At 48.9% G+C, this 17,411-nt stretch overlaps 1 protein-coding gene across 1 annotated transcript in view; it reads right to left on the reverse strand.

The window, feature by feature from the left end:
• WNT7A (Wnt family member 7A) overlaps nt 1-14,879 on the reverse strand; it is a 37,254-nt gene extending 22,375 nt beyond the window's left edge. The window contains exons 1-3 of the mRNA XM_027668968.1: nt 14,187-14,879; nt 13,113-13,339; nt 1,115-1,386 (exon numbers count right to left, since the gene is read on the reverse strand). Coding sequence (XP_027524769.1) covers nt 1,115-1,386; nt 13,113-13,339; nt 14,187-14,257 — 570 coding nt within the window. The 5' untranslated portion in view covers nt 14,258-14,879. The remainder of the gene's footprint in view (nt 1-1,114; nt 1,387-13,112; nt 13,340-14,186) is intronic.
• Between the last annotated feature and the right edge of the window lie 2,532 nt (nt 14,880-17,411).

A 17,411-nucleotide genomic window follows, 5' to 3' on the forward strand; every position in this document is an offset into this window, starting at 1 on the left:
CTTCCACAGTAGTATTAAATTAAAGAAGGGCTGGGCTTTTGTTTGGGGTGGAAATGGCTTTTCTTCAATACAATCTGCTTGGCTCCAGCATAAGTGGAGATGTCTCAGAGCCTACAGGTAATTACCACAACAAAAATAGTATCCACAAATTAACTGCTGCTCCTAACTTCCTTCTCCCATTTGCTTCTAAGTCACACTAACATAATGCTGAAATCAGGAGTATTGCACAGGAGAGCAAATGGAAGAAGGTAAAACAGAGAGCTAAGGAAGCAGAGGATTGACATTCCTCCCATAAGATGTGATCAGCAAAATGGTCACTCCCATAGGGAAAGCACTGCTGGATGTACCTGTATGGGGAGCACACAGACACCCCTGGCTATTCCCAGCTGGAGCCACACCACCACTGGGGCTGCCCTGAGGTTTGCTGGGAATGCCTGACCCGCAGGGATCTGAGGAGCACAGATCACACTGGCTCTGGCACCTGCAACAGCTGCCACTGACAATCAGGAGCACGGCCAAGGCAGCAAATCCAGGGCCTTTGGTGTCCAGGATCCCCAGGGAACCCATGCATGGAAGTTGCTGTGTTCCTGCCTTCCCCAGCACCGGTTCTGCAGCAGCTGCTTTTAGCTCCTCAGTCCCAAAGAATGGGGAGGGGGTGGGAATCTTGCTGTGCTAAGCCCAGCTCCGTGCCATGGTGTAGCAGTGAGCCAGCCTGGGGTCCTCTGCTGCAGCATTTCCCTCCTTGCAGGGGCAGCGCTCACACAAAGAGCAGGGCTGGAACAGTGGGGTTGCAAACGATCCCTTTCCAACTGAGTGAGACGTTCATGTCTGAACCTGACGGGAATCCTGCTCTCCCACACAGTAGCAGCTTTTTATCATAAGTACCATTTGACTTCCCAGATAAAATGTTTGTTTGCTTTCTTCCTTTTACAGCTGTAAAGAGCAACATTTAGACAAATATTTGATGGACAGATGGTCCAACAAGCCTGTCTAACTTGCAGAGGTGCCTACTTGCCTACTGTAAATGATGTCAGCATGAAAGCACTGGGTTCTCCTGCACTGGAGGTGATGGATGCCCCCTCCGACCCCGGGATGGAGAGCAGAGGTCACTCACCTTCCTCCCGGCCTCGTTGTTGTGCAGGTTCATGAGCGTCCTCGCGTTTTGTTTGATCTCCCGGGCGTCCACAAAGACCTTGGCAAATCCGATCCCGTATCGGATGTCAGCGGAGCAGCCTCCCCATTTCCAGCCTTCCTCTTTGTGGTACTGTCCCTGTTTCTCCTTGTCACAGCCACAGTCACTCAGGTTGCCCTGCGTGCAGGCAGCAGTGATGGCATGTGCCACCCCGGCCGCGATGATGGCGTAGGTGAACGCGGCCTCTCTGCTCCCTGGAATGCAAAAAGGGACATAAATACAGGATACCTGAAAGGTAAGAACTGCCATAAACACGTGACAGCTGAAATGGAAAAACTGCCATAAATATGTGGTACCTGAAATGGAAAAACTGCCATAAATACACGATACCACACAGGGACATGAGTTAGAAAACCAGGCAAGTTCCTGCGGGGCAAACATCAGAAGTTATTATTAGAAGTGGTATAAATCTGCAGGCCTAAGCAGGTCTCTACTCTTCTAAGTATTGATTTTGGTGGATGTTCGCTCTCTAAAATGATACTCTCCATGAGGGAGTCAGAGATAAAGTATTGTTGAGGCAACTTCATCTGTGTACTTCCTGAAGGTACTAGGAGCAGTCAAACTAAAATTTTAGAGAAAAAGGGTGGGGTGGCAAAGGCTTTAGCTCAAAAAAAGAAGGAAGGAAAACAAAATAGGTGGAATTCGGGGGTGAAATCACTAAAACCAAAAAGTCAAATAAAAATATTTGAGTTTTTAAAAAAATCACAGAATCACAGAATATGCTGGGTTGGAAGGGACCCACAAGGATTATCAAGTCCAACCCTTGGCCCTGCACAGGTCCATCCCCAAGAGTCACACCATGTGCCCCAGAGGATCATCCAAATGCTTCCTGAAATCATCTCAAAAGTCGGATTTTATTTATGAATTTAATTCTACACTAAAAGGGTTTTTTACAGTAAAACAATCTCTGCTGGACATCTTGTTCTGAAAGCATTTTAACTGAACTGGGACATTTTTTTCACATTGTGTCACAAAGCTTTCAACATTGACTCAATGAAATAAGTTTTGGGGTTAATTTCAAATTTTCTCACAAGATGGAAAAAAATCCTGACCTGTTGAGAGTACCACGACCAAAGGAAGGTGAAGTGGAGCCTCACCAGAGGTCAAACCAATACTATTTTGTGCAATGAGGCTCTAACGACAGCCTTCTCTTTGTTGGAGGGGGGGCTTCTTACTTGAAATCTAAGATCTGAATTATCTTCCCAAAGTTTTTTTGCATTCTGGTGTGTGGGTTTCCCACGGGTGGACCCTACAGGATCTGTGAGGCTTTTGGAACCAGTTCTTCTGAAGGAGGTCTCTTCAACACCTAAGGAGGTTTGCAGAGGTTACCCACGTGTATCAAACAGTGCTTTCAAAATGTTTGGATCTCTCAAACTAAGAACTTACCCCTACTCTTATTTCTCCAATGACAGAACGTACCCTTGCATCAACAGGATCAGAACTGGGCTTTTAATTAGGAGAGTGCAGATGGAAAGATCCACTTCCCTTCTCCAGTTCTGGCAGACCTCAGCTGCTGGCAATAGTTCATTATACATGAAACAAGCCCATTTCTGCTGTTTATTGGATTTCACAAAAAAAATAATCACTTGGGAGAGAAACCTTACAAGCAGTTCATTCTTGGCTACATCCCTTTCATGTATATGATCTAGATTGTCACTTCTAAAGAAAAATGTTCACTTCCTTATGTCAAGGAAGTAAAATGGAAAACAAGATGACATTATCACAAGCTGTTAATAGTCAACTTCATGCCCTTTCATTAGCATAGGCAATATTCCCATGGGTCCTGCTAAGCACTGTATTTATTAAGGAACTGGTAGTCAAATATCAAACTTCCTCGAAGGATTCCTTGTTTCTCTTCATTAAAAAAAAAATAAAAAATTTCATAAAATGTTGAATTGTTGTGACTGTGGAATTTGCAGATGAAGCTTTCTAGAACTCATGGCTTTTTATGAAAATATGAATGTGGCAGAGAAATCCCAGGCTTTAGGTGTTTTTGGAGCTGTGCTCTCAGAGCCCCTGTGGCTGTGAGGGAAGGCCAGAGGAGGCGGGTGGAAGTGGGTCCCACTCCAGAGTGCATCCACCAGGACCAGCCAGGGCACCTTTCCAGTGCCTCCTCCAGTTTATACTCAACAATATCCTCACTACTTTAAGCCCAACACTATGAAAAATGCCTCCTAAACAGGAGAGGTACAATGAGAAGTCCCAGTTTTTCCCCTCAGAGGGAGCAGCGCTTTACACCAGGTTTCTGTTTCATGAACCGCTACATAGGACGTTGTCAAAAAAAGTATTTTTGAGTTGAAATTTTCATCTGGTTTTTTTTTTTTCTTTGATTGGATGATTTCTGTTCCAGCACAAGTTAATTTTAAGATCTAGAATAAAAACAACTGGGACATCACTTTAATCTGACACGCCTGATATTGTAAAGACCGAGCAGCTCTTTTGCTTCCCAGAGGGGAGAAAAACGCAACACAGAGAATATAAAACTAGTTAGTACAAGAAGAATCAGAATCCAATGTCAAGTTTGATCATAAATTATATTACATAAATTATTTTATAAGTTTATCTTATATGGGGGTAAAGTAGGAAGTACCTTGGCACTTGTGCGTTATTGATAAAGTGACATGGGTTTGTCACACCTGCATCAGACTGTTCCTGTTTGCCATAAATGATTCACTTTTTTCAGTTGCATTACCCTTGCCTGGCTCCCAGAAATGTCAGCATGGGGGGAAGCTTGGTTCGTGTTGAGCCTCTTCTGTGACAGGGCTCTAGGCACCAAAACACTGTAATTGGGGGGCTATAACCAAACAGGGGGACATGAGGATGTTCCTGCCACTTTTAAATAGTCAATTCTACTCCTGTACTTTAGATTTCAGCTGAAATGCCTGGAGGATCTCAGAGGGAAACACAGGTTCACCAAGGTATGGTCAGGCAAAGCTTTCTTTCCTTGAGCTTCTCCTGATGCTCTGGAACAGGCTGACCAAGGAAGTACTGCTCCTTATTCAGTCTAACCTCAAAATATGGGTGGGTTAACAGGCATTGCCTCATCATTTTTGGATTGATGAATAATTTGAGAAAATGACCTGATACGAACTTCTTTTATTTTCTTTCTTGTTTAATTTTCCAGTGCATCTGGCAGCCAACTTAGACCTGTGCCTTAATTTCCTTCTGAACATTTAGTAGAAAAATGTAAGGATCTTAGCATTAGAATGAGATAAGACTTGGATTTCAAAACAATACTGAAACCCTCTCATATTTACATTAAGCTGTAGGGGATGGTGACTGTAGCATCCCAAAATACTTCACAGGTGGGCACAGCATTCCTAGTTCAGGAGGACAAAGAAATTTAGTAAAGCAGGAGATGTGGTACCAAAAACAGGATAAGGAAAGAACAGAACTGGCAAAAATGCATCACACCATGTGACACACAGAGCCCGCTCTGGCTAATGACCAAGATAAAATCTTTCCTAGCAAAAATAATCAGAAGGCTGATTTTGAAGGGTTTTGCTCTTCTGCACAACTGAAAGAGTGTGGAAACCCCTAATCTGCAGTCACTACCTTCTGTAGATGACTAGAAACATCAGACCACAGCTGGAAGAGTAAACTATGTTTTCAGCACTGACATCAGAAAAGACCTTTTGGAGAGAGTTAAATAAAATGTACTGATTGCCATGAGCTACTCAAACTGTCTTGAGCAACTTTCTGATCTATTTTCTAGGTGTGCCAGGTGGAAGCCCAAGAATTAAATCTTCTTTCACACAATTCCCACTGAATCTGTCCTTAAACTGCAATTGAACTTTAATCCATGGGGTTTTTCAAAGTAACACCTTAATTTATAAATATATATAATGAACAAATCAGTTGATCTTTATGGGAAGATGGGTGCAAATCATGATCCCAGGTGCTGGGTGAACTTCAGAGTTTTTTGTGGAGGCTTTTCCAGCCAGTGGCTTGCAAGAGGGCAGTGTGAAGAGTAAAACCAGTGTGAAGAGTAAACTGGCACAAGAAGGAATGATGTGGGCCTGAGGCCCACAGAAATTACAGAGCAAGGTGGAGAGTCATCTATCACAGAATCCCAGAATGGTTTGGGTTGGAAGGGACTTTAAACCCATCTCATTCCACCTCCTGCCACGGGCAGGGACATCTTCCTCTAGCTCAGTCCAACCTGTTGGGTACAAGAATTCCAAGCTGTCCTTTCAGCTCCTGAATGGCACGTCCTCCTCACTGTCTCAAATAAGCAAAGGCTGAACACACTCCAGAGCTCAGCTCCAAGCACTGGACACTCCAAAGAAGGGTCCAGCACTGGCCTGGCAGAGGGGTGTGGGCTCTGACAGGCCTGGCTCTGCTCTCCACCCACCCCTGGGGCTGTCCTCAGCCCCAACAAGTGTTTCAGTGCTGTGTGAACATGGAGGCTTTTCTTCATGTGTTGGACATAAATATCTTCCTGCTCTTCCTACGTCTTTCTGGACTTCAGTGAGGTATTGGGGCACAATTATTTAGGGACTCACTGAGCCTCCTTCACCACTGCCACCCAGCAGGTCTTCTCTGGCTACCTCCACACCCTGTTCTTTTCCTCTCAGTCAGTTCAAAAGGGATGAGGATCATGGAAAATGTCCTCTTTTCATCTTTAATAGTTCACTTTTGCAGATAAAGCAGATCTGGGGATTCAAATATTCTGGTATGCATTCAGTTGAAGGTTGGACTTGATGATCTTTTAGGTCCTTTCCAACCTTAATGATTCCATGATTCTCTACATTGTGTTGCAGCTCCATTTGCTCTGATGGCAGATAGTTTGGCATTGATGGCTTCCAAAATTTCAGCAGCTCCACTCTGCTGATGCAAAGCATCCTCCAAAACCCTGGAGTCCTGTCTGCAGACCCTTCACCAGGCAGCACATCTTCCCAAGCTGTCTTTGACTGTGACTCTGAGTTCTGCACAGTCAACCACCCCCACAGAGAGACAGATGTCACAGGGGGATCACAGGCAGGTGAAAATATAAATATTACCAGGACAGGAGGCTCTCCCAACACTGAGCATAATTATACACAACCCAGGAAAACCTTGGAGTGTCAATCCTGCAAACACTCACATGCATGTCTTTGCTTCTGGGTCTAAATGTTTGTTAGACTGGGTTTTGGCTGATCAGCAACTATATCAGCCTGTCTGTCAGCTGCAGAGAGGTTTTAATTCGGCTAACTTCATATTATTTCAAGTTTAATCTTAAAATTTGAAACATTTTTAAAAACTTCATTCACCCAGATTAGAAATGGGAATTGAGTTTTAAAAAAATGTCAGTACCTTGATGTTTCTTGGAAAACAAAGCCTAAGTCTGCAAGATACAGAGTGGATTTACTTGTAGGAAGGCAGTAGGTGCTCAGCAGTTTAGGATCTGAGGGTGTTTCTAAACAGCCTGGCCTGCCCTATCAGTCCCCTCATAAATTGACTAAGCTGTGAAATAAAAAAAAGACAAATTTCTGTTTATCTCACTGGAAAACACGGGTTGTATTTTCTGCTATTTTAAGCCAAAGGGTCAGAGAGGGAGTTATCTGCAGTGACATGAGCTGAAATATGATTGGGAAAATATAAAGATGGAAAACACAGCTCACCTTGCCAATTATGTGCCACAGCTCACATTACTTCTCATCTCTCTATAGAGGTCATAACTCACAGCCAGGGAAAACGAAGAGCAGAACTCATCCTCTGCCTACTTTGGGAAGTGCCTCCTCCTTCCTTGGAAGACTATGTATGGTCTTGCAGGGGTTTTTTTTATTTTTATCTTTCTTTAACCTAGCCTGAGTGATTAATAAGAATGGTAGCTTAAAAAAAACCATTGGAGTATCCTCATTCTATTTTTTTCTTCCCCTTCTGTTTAAAGTTTGGGGACTTGGTGCCTAAAAATATTGTACTCACTTCAAAATGTTGGTTCCCCATAAATCAGCAGTGTGGCTTCACAAAGATTAGTACCAATTAATAAAATAAATAGAGTTGCTTTAGGAGGCATTTGAGATTTTGGGGGGTTTAGTCACTGCCCACTTTCACAAGCTAAAGTTTCTTTCATCAACACGTGAAATTCTTGGAGAGGAAACACTCCAGGTACAGTGATTGCTTTGGAAAATACCTTCTTTAAACTTATAAAGTTGCTCCTAAAGGCACGTGCATTACAGAAATAACAGCCAGTATTCGGGGAGGTCAAACAAGTCTCTCCTTTTGAGAGGGCTCTGAGCTCCCCAGAGCCCCTGAGACCGGAGATCTCCTGCCTCTCTCACCAAACACAGTCTTGCTGTTTCTCTGGAACATGTACTCACAAGACACATCTGAAGGCAGGTATGAAAACCTTCTGATGGGAATTCCAACTGCAGTGACCTTGGGGCAATGTTTTATCTTACTGTGACAGTCCCTGCTGAGAAAGATTGACTTTTTGGCATAAAGTAGCATGCTCAGGTTTGGATGATCAGGCCATATTTCTGCCTGGCCTCTGTTTTGCTGGCAAATAAGTGTTTTCCTGCAAGACACTGACAGTAAAAACTGGTTATAAGAGCTGGAAACGTAGCACTGAAATTCAGACTCTGACAGTGCTTGAGTAGATAGCAACACTCCTGTTAATTACAGAACTTTTTTCCTGTATATATAGGGAAATTCATAAGCCAGTGATTCAGAAAACAGGGTATTTATCAATCTTGCCTCTAAATATTGACCAAACTGAATAGTGCAGCAGCACCTAGAACCTAGTTTCTCACAGACCTGTCCAGGTAATCTTCTATGCAACACAAAACCAACAAGGATTTTCCTGCCAGAGTTCAAGGAGCATTGGGACAATGTTCTCAGGGACAGAGTGGGATTTTGGGGTGTGTCCCTGTCCAGGGACAAGAGTTGGACTCAATGATCCTTGTGGGTCCCTTCCAGCTCAGGATACTCTATGATTCTACCAGTGATTGTTTACTTGGTCTCTTCTTTTGTAATTCAAAGAATCAGACTTTAAAACCTGACACACGAGACTACAGCAGTTTTCAAAATCAAAAAGCTCAACAAAAATGATCAAAGGTTAAATCCTTTCTTGAACCCACCTGTACTGGGATGTTTTCAGAAGTGTTTGTCTATAACACAGAGGCAACAGGAAGTTTTACTCTCACCTTTTCTATTTTTTTTTTCTATTAAATCTACCAGGCCAGAGAGGAGAATGCCCTGGATCTTGTTCTCTTTCCCATACCAGCAAGAGCTATTCCTGACAGCTACTGCACAAAGCTAGCTAAGGATTTGGCTTGTAAGACAGTTGCCATTTGCTTCAATAGGCAGCAGTGGGAATGTCCCCTCTTCCTTTGCATTGTTCAAGCCATAGAAGAGAAGTTTATTCTAATAAATGGAATAGATAAATACAGTGCAGTGTATCAAGGAAAGCCAACAGCCTCTCCTGGTTTAATGTTGCATCTGGATACACCTGGAATGACCCCCGGGTCAAAGGCATTGGGCACAATGTGCAGAGGGGCTGAGCTGCCCAGCTGGGCTCAGAAGTTTCAAGACCAGTTTGTCCATGTGGATTCCTGTTTTGATTTCAGCTTTCCTTATTCCCATGAGTAGCATCAGCTGATGATACTGAAGAATTTTCCAGTGCACAAGGAAGCAAAGAACTGACACCTTTGGATAAGACCAGTTTTGCTGTAACATCCTTTGCAGGCCACCACGTCTCCACAGCCCCTGCCCTCCTCCATCCTCCCCACACAGGGGCCAGAGCAGCTTCTGCAGGGCTGTAGTGCAGATCCCACAGATCTGCACTGAAGTGAGTTTCCCCTTTGCTGTGTTGCTTTGTCAAGATGCAGTCAAACAGTTTGTGCTGTTTTCACTTGGGAAGTCTCATTTAATAGTGGCAGGGCTGCTCCCTTAGGGAAAAAGCACATGGGTTTTGATTTCTGTCCTATGATGCCAATACAGTGTTGTCCTCCAGATCCCATGAAATGTGGGCACATCCCAAGGCAGTTATTTGAGACAGTTACTGTCACAAACAGCAAAGTTACTGTTCACCACCTGATCACAAGGTTGCAAAAGGGCCACTGAGGCACCTGATGAAAAGCCTTCGCCGCAGCACTTGCTCCTTCTGTGATCATCAGAGCCCAAATCTGATTTTCAGATTCTATCAAAGGCTCCACTGGTTGTTCAGATCTTTAGGCTTGAACCACATTTCACCTGAAGAGAGGTGGGCAGGAGGCTTTTGGCCTATTGTGCTTTAAAGCCGCGGTTTGGATTGTGGACGTCTCCAGGAACAGAACTGCTGACCACTGTAACAAATGTATCTGTTGTTAAGTGTGTCCATAATTGCAGTGTTGCATCATCTCCATGGTTATTTTAAAAATTCTCTTTGTGACTTTACATTATTAATAAGGTGTCTACGGAATTGTCTAGAAAAAACATCCTTGTGTGGATCTTGATTGTGACTTCCTCATTTCCAAGTCCTCAGCTGGAGCAAACTGGTGTCACTTTTACTCTGTTATTTCTCTCCGTGTTATTGGCACTATTGTCACCAGCTGTCATGATAAGATATCCACAGAATGGCAGTAGGGAAGAATCTCTTTTGAAGGACAAACTAGACAAAAAGAAGCACGGCTCTGACGAGCTGGAAACTCAAGCCTGTGATCACAAATAGGCCTTATGATGCATGGATGAGTTTAAATGGTTGCTTCCTATAACTCTACAAATACACTACCACTGGTGGATTGATTATATGTAATTTTAAAAAACACACGTGCTACAGTTTAGAACAGGAAAATGTTTGATGCTCTCTTTACTGATTTCCAAGTGTGTCAGCTGTGTTGCCATTTTAAAAACAGGGAAAGAGTAACACAGAGCAGAGTGCCACGATCAGCCACACAACGGTAGGGCCATGAGGAGAACTCACACCTCCTGAATCACCCTGAGTGGCAACAAGAGAACTGAGATAATTTGGGTACATTTATATAACATTCATAAAACAGGTTACCCAGTAAGGCTAAAGAAACCTGGGTTAGAAGAGATTTGGGCTTGCTGTGTCATCAAAATTGTGGCTGGGAAATAGTTCACAGAATCTGTGGTATCCAAGGGAACTTATTTGTATGGACTGACACACACAAATCCCATTAGCATAAGAGTTACTTAGGCACATCCTCCTAAATTGATCTCAGCCTCTGCTCGCTGCACGTGCCCGGCTGAGCCACATTTCTGTCATTCTGAAGTCATCTCCTAATCATAGAGAGAGTCCATCAGTGCCACTCCAGAGGCAGGGAGGGAGGAATGAGCTCATGTGTGGCTCACTGACTTTATTGCAAGTGGCAAGACAAAGGTGCCCCACAGACTTCCCAGGTAACAACTCTGAGGATGCAACTGCCTGAAAAATACAACCAGTTGTTGAATGCTAGAAAAGGTGCTGATGTTTAGTTGCTGTTGGAATAGTGTTTTGTAACACCCTCTAATTAAAAAAGTAACAAGGGCACAGCATCTTTGCCTAACAGTTTCCTGGACTGTTCTTGTGCAGAGTCACCTTGAAACAGCTGCTATAGGGTATATGGCCCTTCATGTCACACACCTCTTTACTATTTAGGGTGAGGCACTCAGGCCTGAACTCCTCCTATTTGTGGCCATCAAATTTGACTTATGGCTTTATGGCACACAGGTTTTATCCTTTTTAACCAGAGTGAGATATTATTTCTCTGGAATATACTCTGTAACCTAGAGCACACCCTGACAGAGATCCAAGGGAAAGAAAGACCCATAAGGAACATACTTTTTCCTTATAGCCATAGAAAGATGAGCTATGTCAGACATTCAAGTTTCTATGCCTGCTGATAGGGAAGAAGCAGAAGAACAAGGAGACAACCTGAGCAGGAGTGGTTACACTATAATATTTCGTGGTATTTGAGAGCCTAAGTACTTTTACCCTTGAGACCCCAGGAATGCCTGTGCACAAATAAAATTCACCACTGGATTTTAAACCTCTGTGATTTTTATAAAAGTTTACTTTAAAATTTAAATATATAACCTGTTAAAATTTGAATGGTTTGGGTATTCTTTAAATGAGTTTTATAATTTGGATGCCATTCAACTCTTGACTGTGTTCTGAAACCAACGAGGAATTTGCCCTATCCATCTTAGCTCATAATGGATAGATAGAACATATTAAGAGTTATCACCTCAAAAACAGATCAAAGTCTACTTCCTTTAATATTGACTTTCTTTAAAAGGACCTAAATATAACCCACTAGCTAAATAATTCAATTTTCGGACGGAGGAAAGGAACTGAGAGCATGTTTATACAACAGACCACAATAACTCCACAGTTTTCTGATTTGTTGGAGAAGAAAAAAAATCCTTCTCACATTTTCTGTTTAAGGAAATGTTACTCTTAGACTAAATGAGCCCAAACCTGTCAGCCATCCAAATGGACTCCTCACTGACATGCCACTAAGTGGCAAACACCTGCATACATCACTGACAGGAAGAGCTCAGCTCAAGGAACAGAAACAATGAGCTAATCTCAATAAATGGTCCTTTTTCAGATGTTTCACAATGTTGTGCAGGGGGCTTTTTACCTTCTCTACTTGAGTCATTCTTATTATCAAAGATGTTGAAAGGTGGGGCTTTCAAACCCAGCCACGTTGTTCCCTTTCTGTTCTTTCACTAAATATGACCAAGTTCTGGAAAATATACATATCAGTGTGCACTGTTGTGATAAAATACACATTCAGGGTCCTCAGGAGTTCCAGAGCAGAGTGGCAAGGCTGTACCTCTGCATTTCACAGGAATGCAAGGAACAAGGTAATAGGGACATATCCTGCCATAGATCAAACAGTGCCTGGGGCCAGTCCAGAGGGTTTCCCCACAGCTGCTCAGGGCTCTTCTTGCTTCTGTTCTCAGTCCCTTCTTCCACTCTCATCAAATAGCCATGTTTTCTATCACTCTGAGCATTGTTAAATGGGGTTTCTGGTTTTATGCAACTACGTTGCAGATGGGGAAGAGACCAGGAGGCCTCAAGACTGGAAACCATGGAGCCCAACTTCAACTTCTGGATGCAGAATGTGGTGCTCTGAGTGATTAGCTTTCAATGGTGGCTCTAGAAATGACTAACCTGTATTTGGGAAACACTTCCTCAGTCTTTGTATTTTAAGTGGTGTGGAATCAAAAAAAAAAAAACAACAAGTAAACTCCACCACTGTGTTTTGCAGAACAGGGGTGTGAGAGTTTTAACCTCACCTGTGTATTGTGTTTTTCATTATTAATGCTGGTTCAGTTAAGAATTTTGATACATTTTGTACTACTGCAGTACATGAAAACACAGAAACTGGAAATGGGATCTTCCGCCTGTTGATTGGAAGTGTTTGCAAAAGCCCTGACGTCTCAAACCAGAACACACCTGCTCTTTCTGCTGGGAAAGAGGGCACTGGATACAGCTGCTATGGGATAACTATTTTGTGTGGTGGGAATCCCTCACAATGGCACTGGTTGTTGCACCTTAGTCCCACCAGCTACAAACATCAGGTCAGTGTTGCAGTGGAGGTGCCTGCACCCCAGAAGTGTAATTCCAGCTCTGCTCAGCATTCTGAGCACTGCCTTCAACCGGAACCTTTTATCCATCCCTAAGTACATGACTAAGGCAGGTGTCCCGTGCCCACAAACGCAAAACCTTTTGGAAAGGATTTGTGAGAGCAGGACAGTGCAGTCCCACGGTGGAAGTGAACCACAGGCAGGTGCCCTGCCAGGAGGCAGCAGGGATGTCAGTCACATTGGTGACGACAGCCAGAGCTCAGGTGCTGGTCCTGCCCTGGCACAAGCTGTGTGATCCAGCTGATCTTTCCCAAACCAACAGCCGTGTCCTGTGACACCCCCATCTCACAGCCACAGTGCCCACTTTTGGTGTCCTGTGGGTGGCAACCCATCAATGACAAGCAGAGAGCCAACGTACCCACTTTGAGCTCCTTCCCGAAGACGGTCCTCTCTCCCAGGGCAGAGCAGTTCCAGCGCCCGTTGCGGAACTGGAACTGGCACTCGTTGATGCCCATTTGGGACCCCTCCCCGATGACGATGATCGCGTCGGGCCTGCTCTGGCAGATCGCCCGCTGCCGGGGGGCGAGCCCCGGGATCTTGTTACAGATGATGCTCGCTCCCAGAGCCACCACCGAGGAAAAACCCCTGCAACGACAGGACAGCAGAGCTGGCTGAGGGGAGGTTCGTACCCGCGGCAGACGCAGCACCCCGCTGCTTTCCCGAGCTGCCGGGCCCGGCTTTGGCAGGTGCCCCCGGAAAACACCCGCCTTTCCCCCTGTCGCTTCCCTCTCCCTCTCTCCAAGCCAAGGCAAAGATAAGGAGAGCGCGGGCTCCTGCCAAAACGGGACCAAACTTCCTCGTTGGTGAATTAAAGCGCATGCAGCGGCGTTGCGTGCCCGAGCCACGCACAGACAACGGGCTGGGAGGGTTTTCCCAAACCTGTCCAACAGTTAGAGGAGGGAGGGAGGGAAGGCGGACAACCCTGCCCGCTGGCCGTGCCGCCTTCCCCGCACCGAGCGCACCTGGACGGGCCGGGGATGCTGCGGGACCGAAGCGCCGCCACCCTCCCTGCGCCCCGCTCGGTGCGGGAGGAGGCGGGTCCGCCGGCGGAGCCGCCGAGGGATGTACCCCGGCGGGGGCAGGTGCCCGGCAGGTACGGGGCAGGTACCCGGCAGGGACATCCAGCCTCGGGGACAGCCGGCCGAGGCGGGGAAAGGCCGGCTGCCCGGGCATCCCCCCGGGTGTCCCCCCGGCAGGGACCGCCGCCCGGCCCCTCGCAGCCCCGCACAAGGCCGGGGCCGCCACCTCGCCCCGAGATGCGCGGGCTTTACCTGTCTTCTGAGAAATAATCGTGATCACCACCATCATCACTTTTTTTTTTTTTGGAGACTTCCCGAGTTAAATAGTAACAGGTCTGGACAGGTTGGGCTGAGCGCGAGTGAGAGCGCGATTGTTATAAAAGAAAGAAGGAAGGAAAAAAAAAGTTACTCACCCAATCTTGATATACACAATCCCCAGGCTCAGGAAGATGTGGAAGATCCAGCGCCTTGTTTTCCTGTTCATATTCCTTGCTTGCCGTGGCTCAGACCAACCCGCGAAACGATGCCCGGCGCGCTCGGGGCCGTTCCGTGCCGTGCCGTGCCGCTCCGTCGCTGGCGGTGCCGCGGTCACGGCCGCCCGGCCGAGCGGGGCAGCCCCCGCCGCGCCCCGCAGCGCCCGCCGCTCCGCGCCGAGCCCCCGCCGCCTCTCACCATGGCCCCGCCGGGGCTCCCCCGCTCCGAGCCCCGCGCCGGCTGCGCTGCTGGCACAGGAGCGCGGGGTGCGGGATGGGCTGCGGGGTCCTGCGAGCGCCGGCCGCGTCCCCACCTTCAATGGGAATTGTCTCACTCTCTTCTCTCTTCTCCCCCCCCCCCCCTTTTTTTTTTTTCCCCCTCTCTTTCTCTCTTTTTCAGCTACTTGGGCGTGTTCTCCTCAGGAGGGAGTTGTCCAGCCGGGGTGGGGGGGTGGGGGGAAGAAAGGCGGGGAGGTGGGAAGAAGGGGAACCAGGAATTGCAGACGGATCACCTGCCTGCAGGGAGGCTCAGGGCGATCCTCCTCCTGCGGGCACGGCCCGGGGAAACGCGGCGGGGGCTCTGGGGGGTGTCACCGGGGGGCGCCCCCGGGGCTGGCCCCGGCCCGCCGGGCGGCATTGGGGCCGCCGCGCCCGGCTCGGCCCGCACCCCGCACCCCGCGCCCCTCCGCGTCCGCACCGCGGCCAAAGCTTTGACTCCGCGCTCGCCGCCCGCTCGCCGGGGCCGCCGAGCACCTGGGGCCGGTTTTATGCGTGTGCCCCGACGCTCCTCCCCTCGCTCTGCCTCCCCGCAGCCTCCCCGGCCCCGCGCCGGGTGAGCCCCGGGCGGCCGAGCATCCCCGCAGCGCCGCCCCGTCCCGCACCGCGGGGAGAGGCGGCACCGGCAGGTGCGGCCTCCGACGGGCAAGAGCGAGCCCCGTGTGCCCGCTCTTTTTGTGACTGATCCTTCCAGTGACAGAGGCAGGGCTCGGTCCCGCCGGGCCCCCGTGGCCGTGGGTTCACGTCGGGTGTCCGCGGCCCGGGCCCACGGGGGGGGCAGAGCGGGGGGTGCGGGCGCTCCGCGGGGAGGGGGACCGGCCCGGCAGAGAGGAGGATCCTGTCTCCTCGTTGCGGGAATTTACACGGATATGGTGACTATTTTATTATCCACTTCAAATATTTCTAACAGGGAGGTTACCTAAATGATAACAGGGGTGTGGTGCGGGAATTGTTCTGCTGATAATGTTTTTCTGAAAACAAAAACACGATGACAGGATCCCTCAGGGTCCCTCCGAGGAGCCGGTCCGGAGCCCCTCCGAGGAGCTGGAGCCCCCTTTGCGGGACAGCGGGTGCGTCCGCAGGGACCCGCCGCTCCCCGCACGGCCCCGGAGCGGGGGGACGAGCGGGGGTGCAGCCGGTCCTGGGGGGGTGGGGGCGGCCAGGTCCGTCCCTGCCGAGTGCCCAGGGCCCGGAGAGGGGGTCCCACCCCATCTCTCCATCGCTCCCTTCCCCGGTGCGGGCGGAGGATTCAGATCCCCTGGGCGCCCCGCAGCCTCCCCGCGCGTCCTTCCCACGGGCGGCCGGAGCCAGAGGCCGGGTCCTGCTCCGTGCGGGGAACGGAGCGGAGTGCGGGGGATGCGGGAGGTGCAGTGTGCGGGAGTGCGGGGGGTGCGGGTGTGCGGGGGGCAGTGGAGGGGGCAGGGTACAGGAGTGCGGGGTGCGGGAGTACGAGGGACGCGGGGTCCGGGGATGGGAAGTGCGGGGGCTGAGGGAGTGCGGGGTCCAGCGGGGGGGGGGGCGCGGGGTGCAGGGAGGGCTGGGTGCGGGACTGAGGGGTGCGGGACTACGAGGGGTGCGGAGTACAGGGTGTGTGGGGGTCCAAGGGGTGCGGGGGGTGGGAAGCGCGGGGGGCTCGGGGTGCGGGGGATGCGCGGACGCCCCGAGCCCCGCGGGCAGCGCCCGCTGCAACCTCTTTATCAGAGCGACACTCGGCGGGGACGGCGGGAACTGCAGCCGAGGGAGCGGTGGGAGAGAGGGGAGAGCGGGTGGAGAGGGAGGAGCAGGGAGAGGGGGAAGAACAGGGAGAGAGGGAAGCGCGGGCAGCCGTGGACAGAGTGGGCAGCCCTCAGCACCTACAGGGCATTTGGGGCGGTGTGAGCAGCTGCCCCAAGGCTTTTGCAGCCTCCAGTGGAGCAAAGCAGGCTCCCAGCCCTGGAGCACATCCAGCACCAGGTACAAGGTGATGGGCCAGGTGTGAATAGAAGGCAGCATGTATTGGTGAGAATAAATTCGAGGCTTAGGGCAGATCCTCTTTGGGTGGGAGAGAAACCTTCCAGCAAAGGCAAGTGCCATTAAGAGCAGGCAGAAAGGTTGGATTTCAGTCTGCAGTTGTCCATCCTCTCCTCTGACCAGCAAGGATGTCATGTGTTGATGTTAACAGTGCCGTGCACGTCACCATGTGCAGGGGGCAATGGGTGTGCAGCCAGCAGGGCATCTGGGAGAGCTGCCATACCCTGCACACAACAGGCTCCTCCAGCACACGCAGATGGAGCTGTTTGCTGAGCTCTGTGAGGTTAAACAGGCCATGCTGCCTCATGCAGGACCAAACATGCACCTTGCCCAAACATCTGGCCTGTACTTCTGTGCCATCAGTGTTACCAGTCCTGTGAGGAGGTGTGGATTGCTCGGCGCACTGTCCTCTGTGCACATCGAGCAGCTTCCTAAGTGTCAGAATGTGCCCTGCCATTGCAGCCACTCACCAAAGCATCTGTTTTGCCTGTGCAGATTTGCCAGTGAAGGTCTGTATTTTTTGCATCATATATAGCTCAGGACAGTGATGTCCTGATCCATCAGTTGGGCTTCTAAAGGCTAGGACCATCCAAAACAACCTCCAAATACTGCAGGTGAGCGACAGAGCTGCTGCTGAAGAGGACTCTGGGACACAGGGTGGAGGTGGGGGTTGTTGCTTCTTTTGTTGCTCTTAGTGCAACTGGTCATGTTGGTTCAATAGTCCTTGAGCAGAAATGGGCACAAAAAGTCTCAGGAGTCTCATCCTGAAAGGAAACTTCCTTTCCAAAAAGCAAATCTACCCTCTGAACAATAACATAACTGGGAGGTCATTTTAAATTTGCTTCAGAGTTTCAGTCCATATTCCCCACTCTGGTGATC

Source organism: Corapipo altera, unplaced genomic scaffold (genome assembly GCF_003945725.1).
Source record: "Corapipo altera isolate COAL_440 unplaced genomic scaffold, ASM394572v1 245, whole genome shotgun sequence".
Classification (NCBI taxonomy): Eukaryota; Metazoa; Chordata; class Aves; order Passeriformes; family Pipridae; genus Corapipo; species Corapipo altera.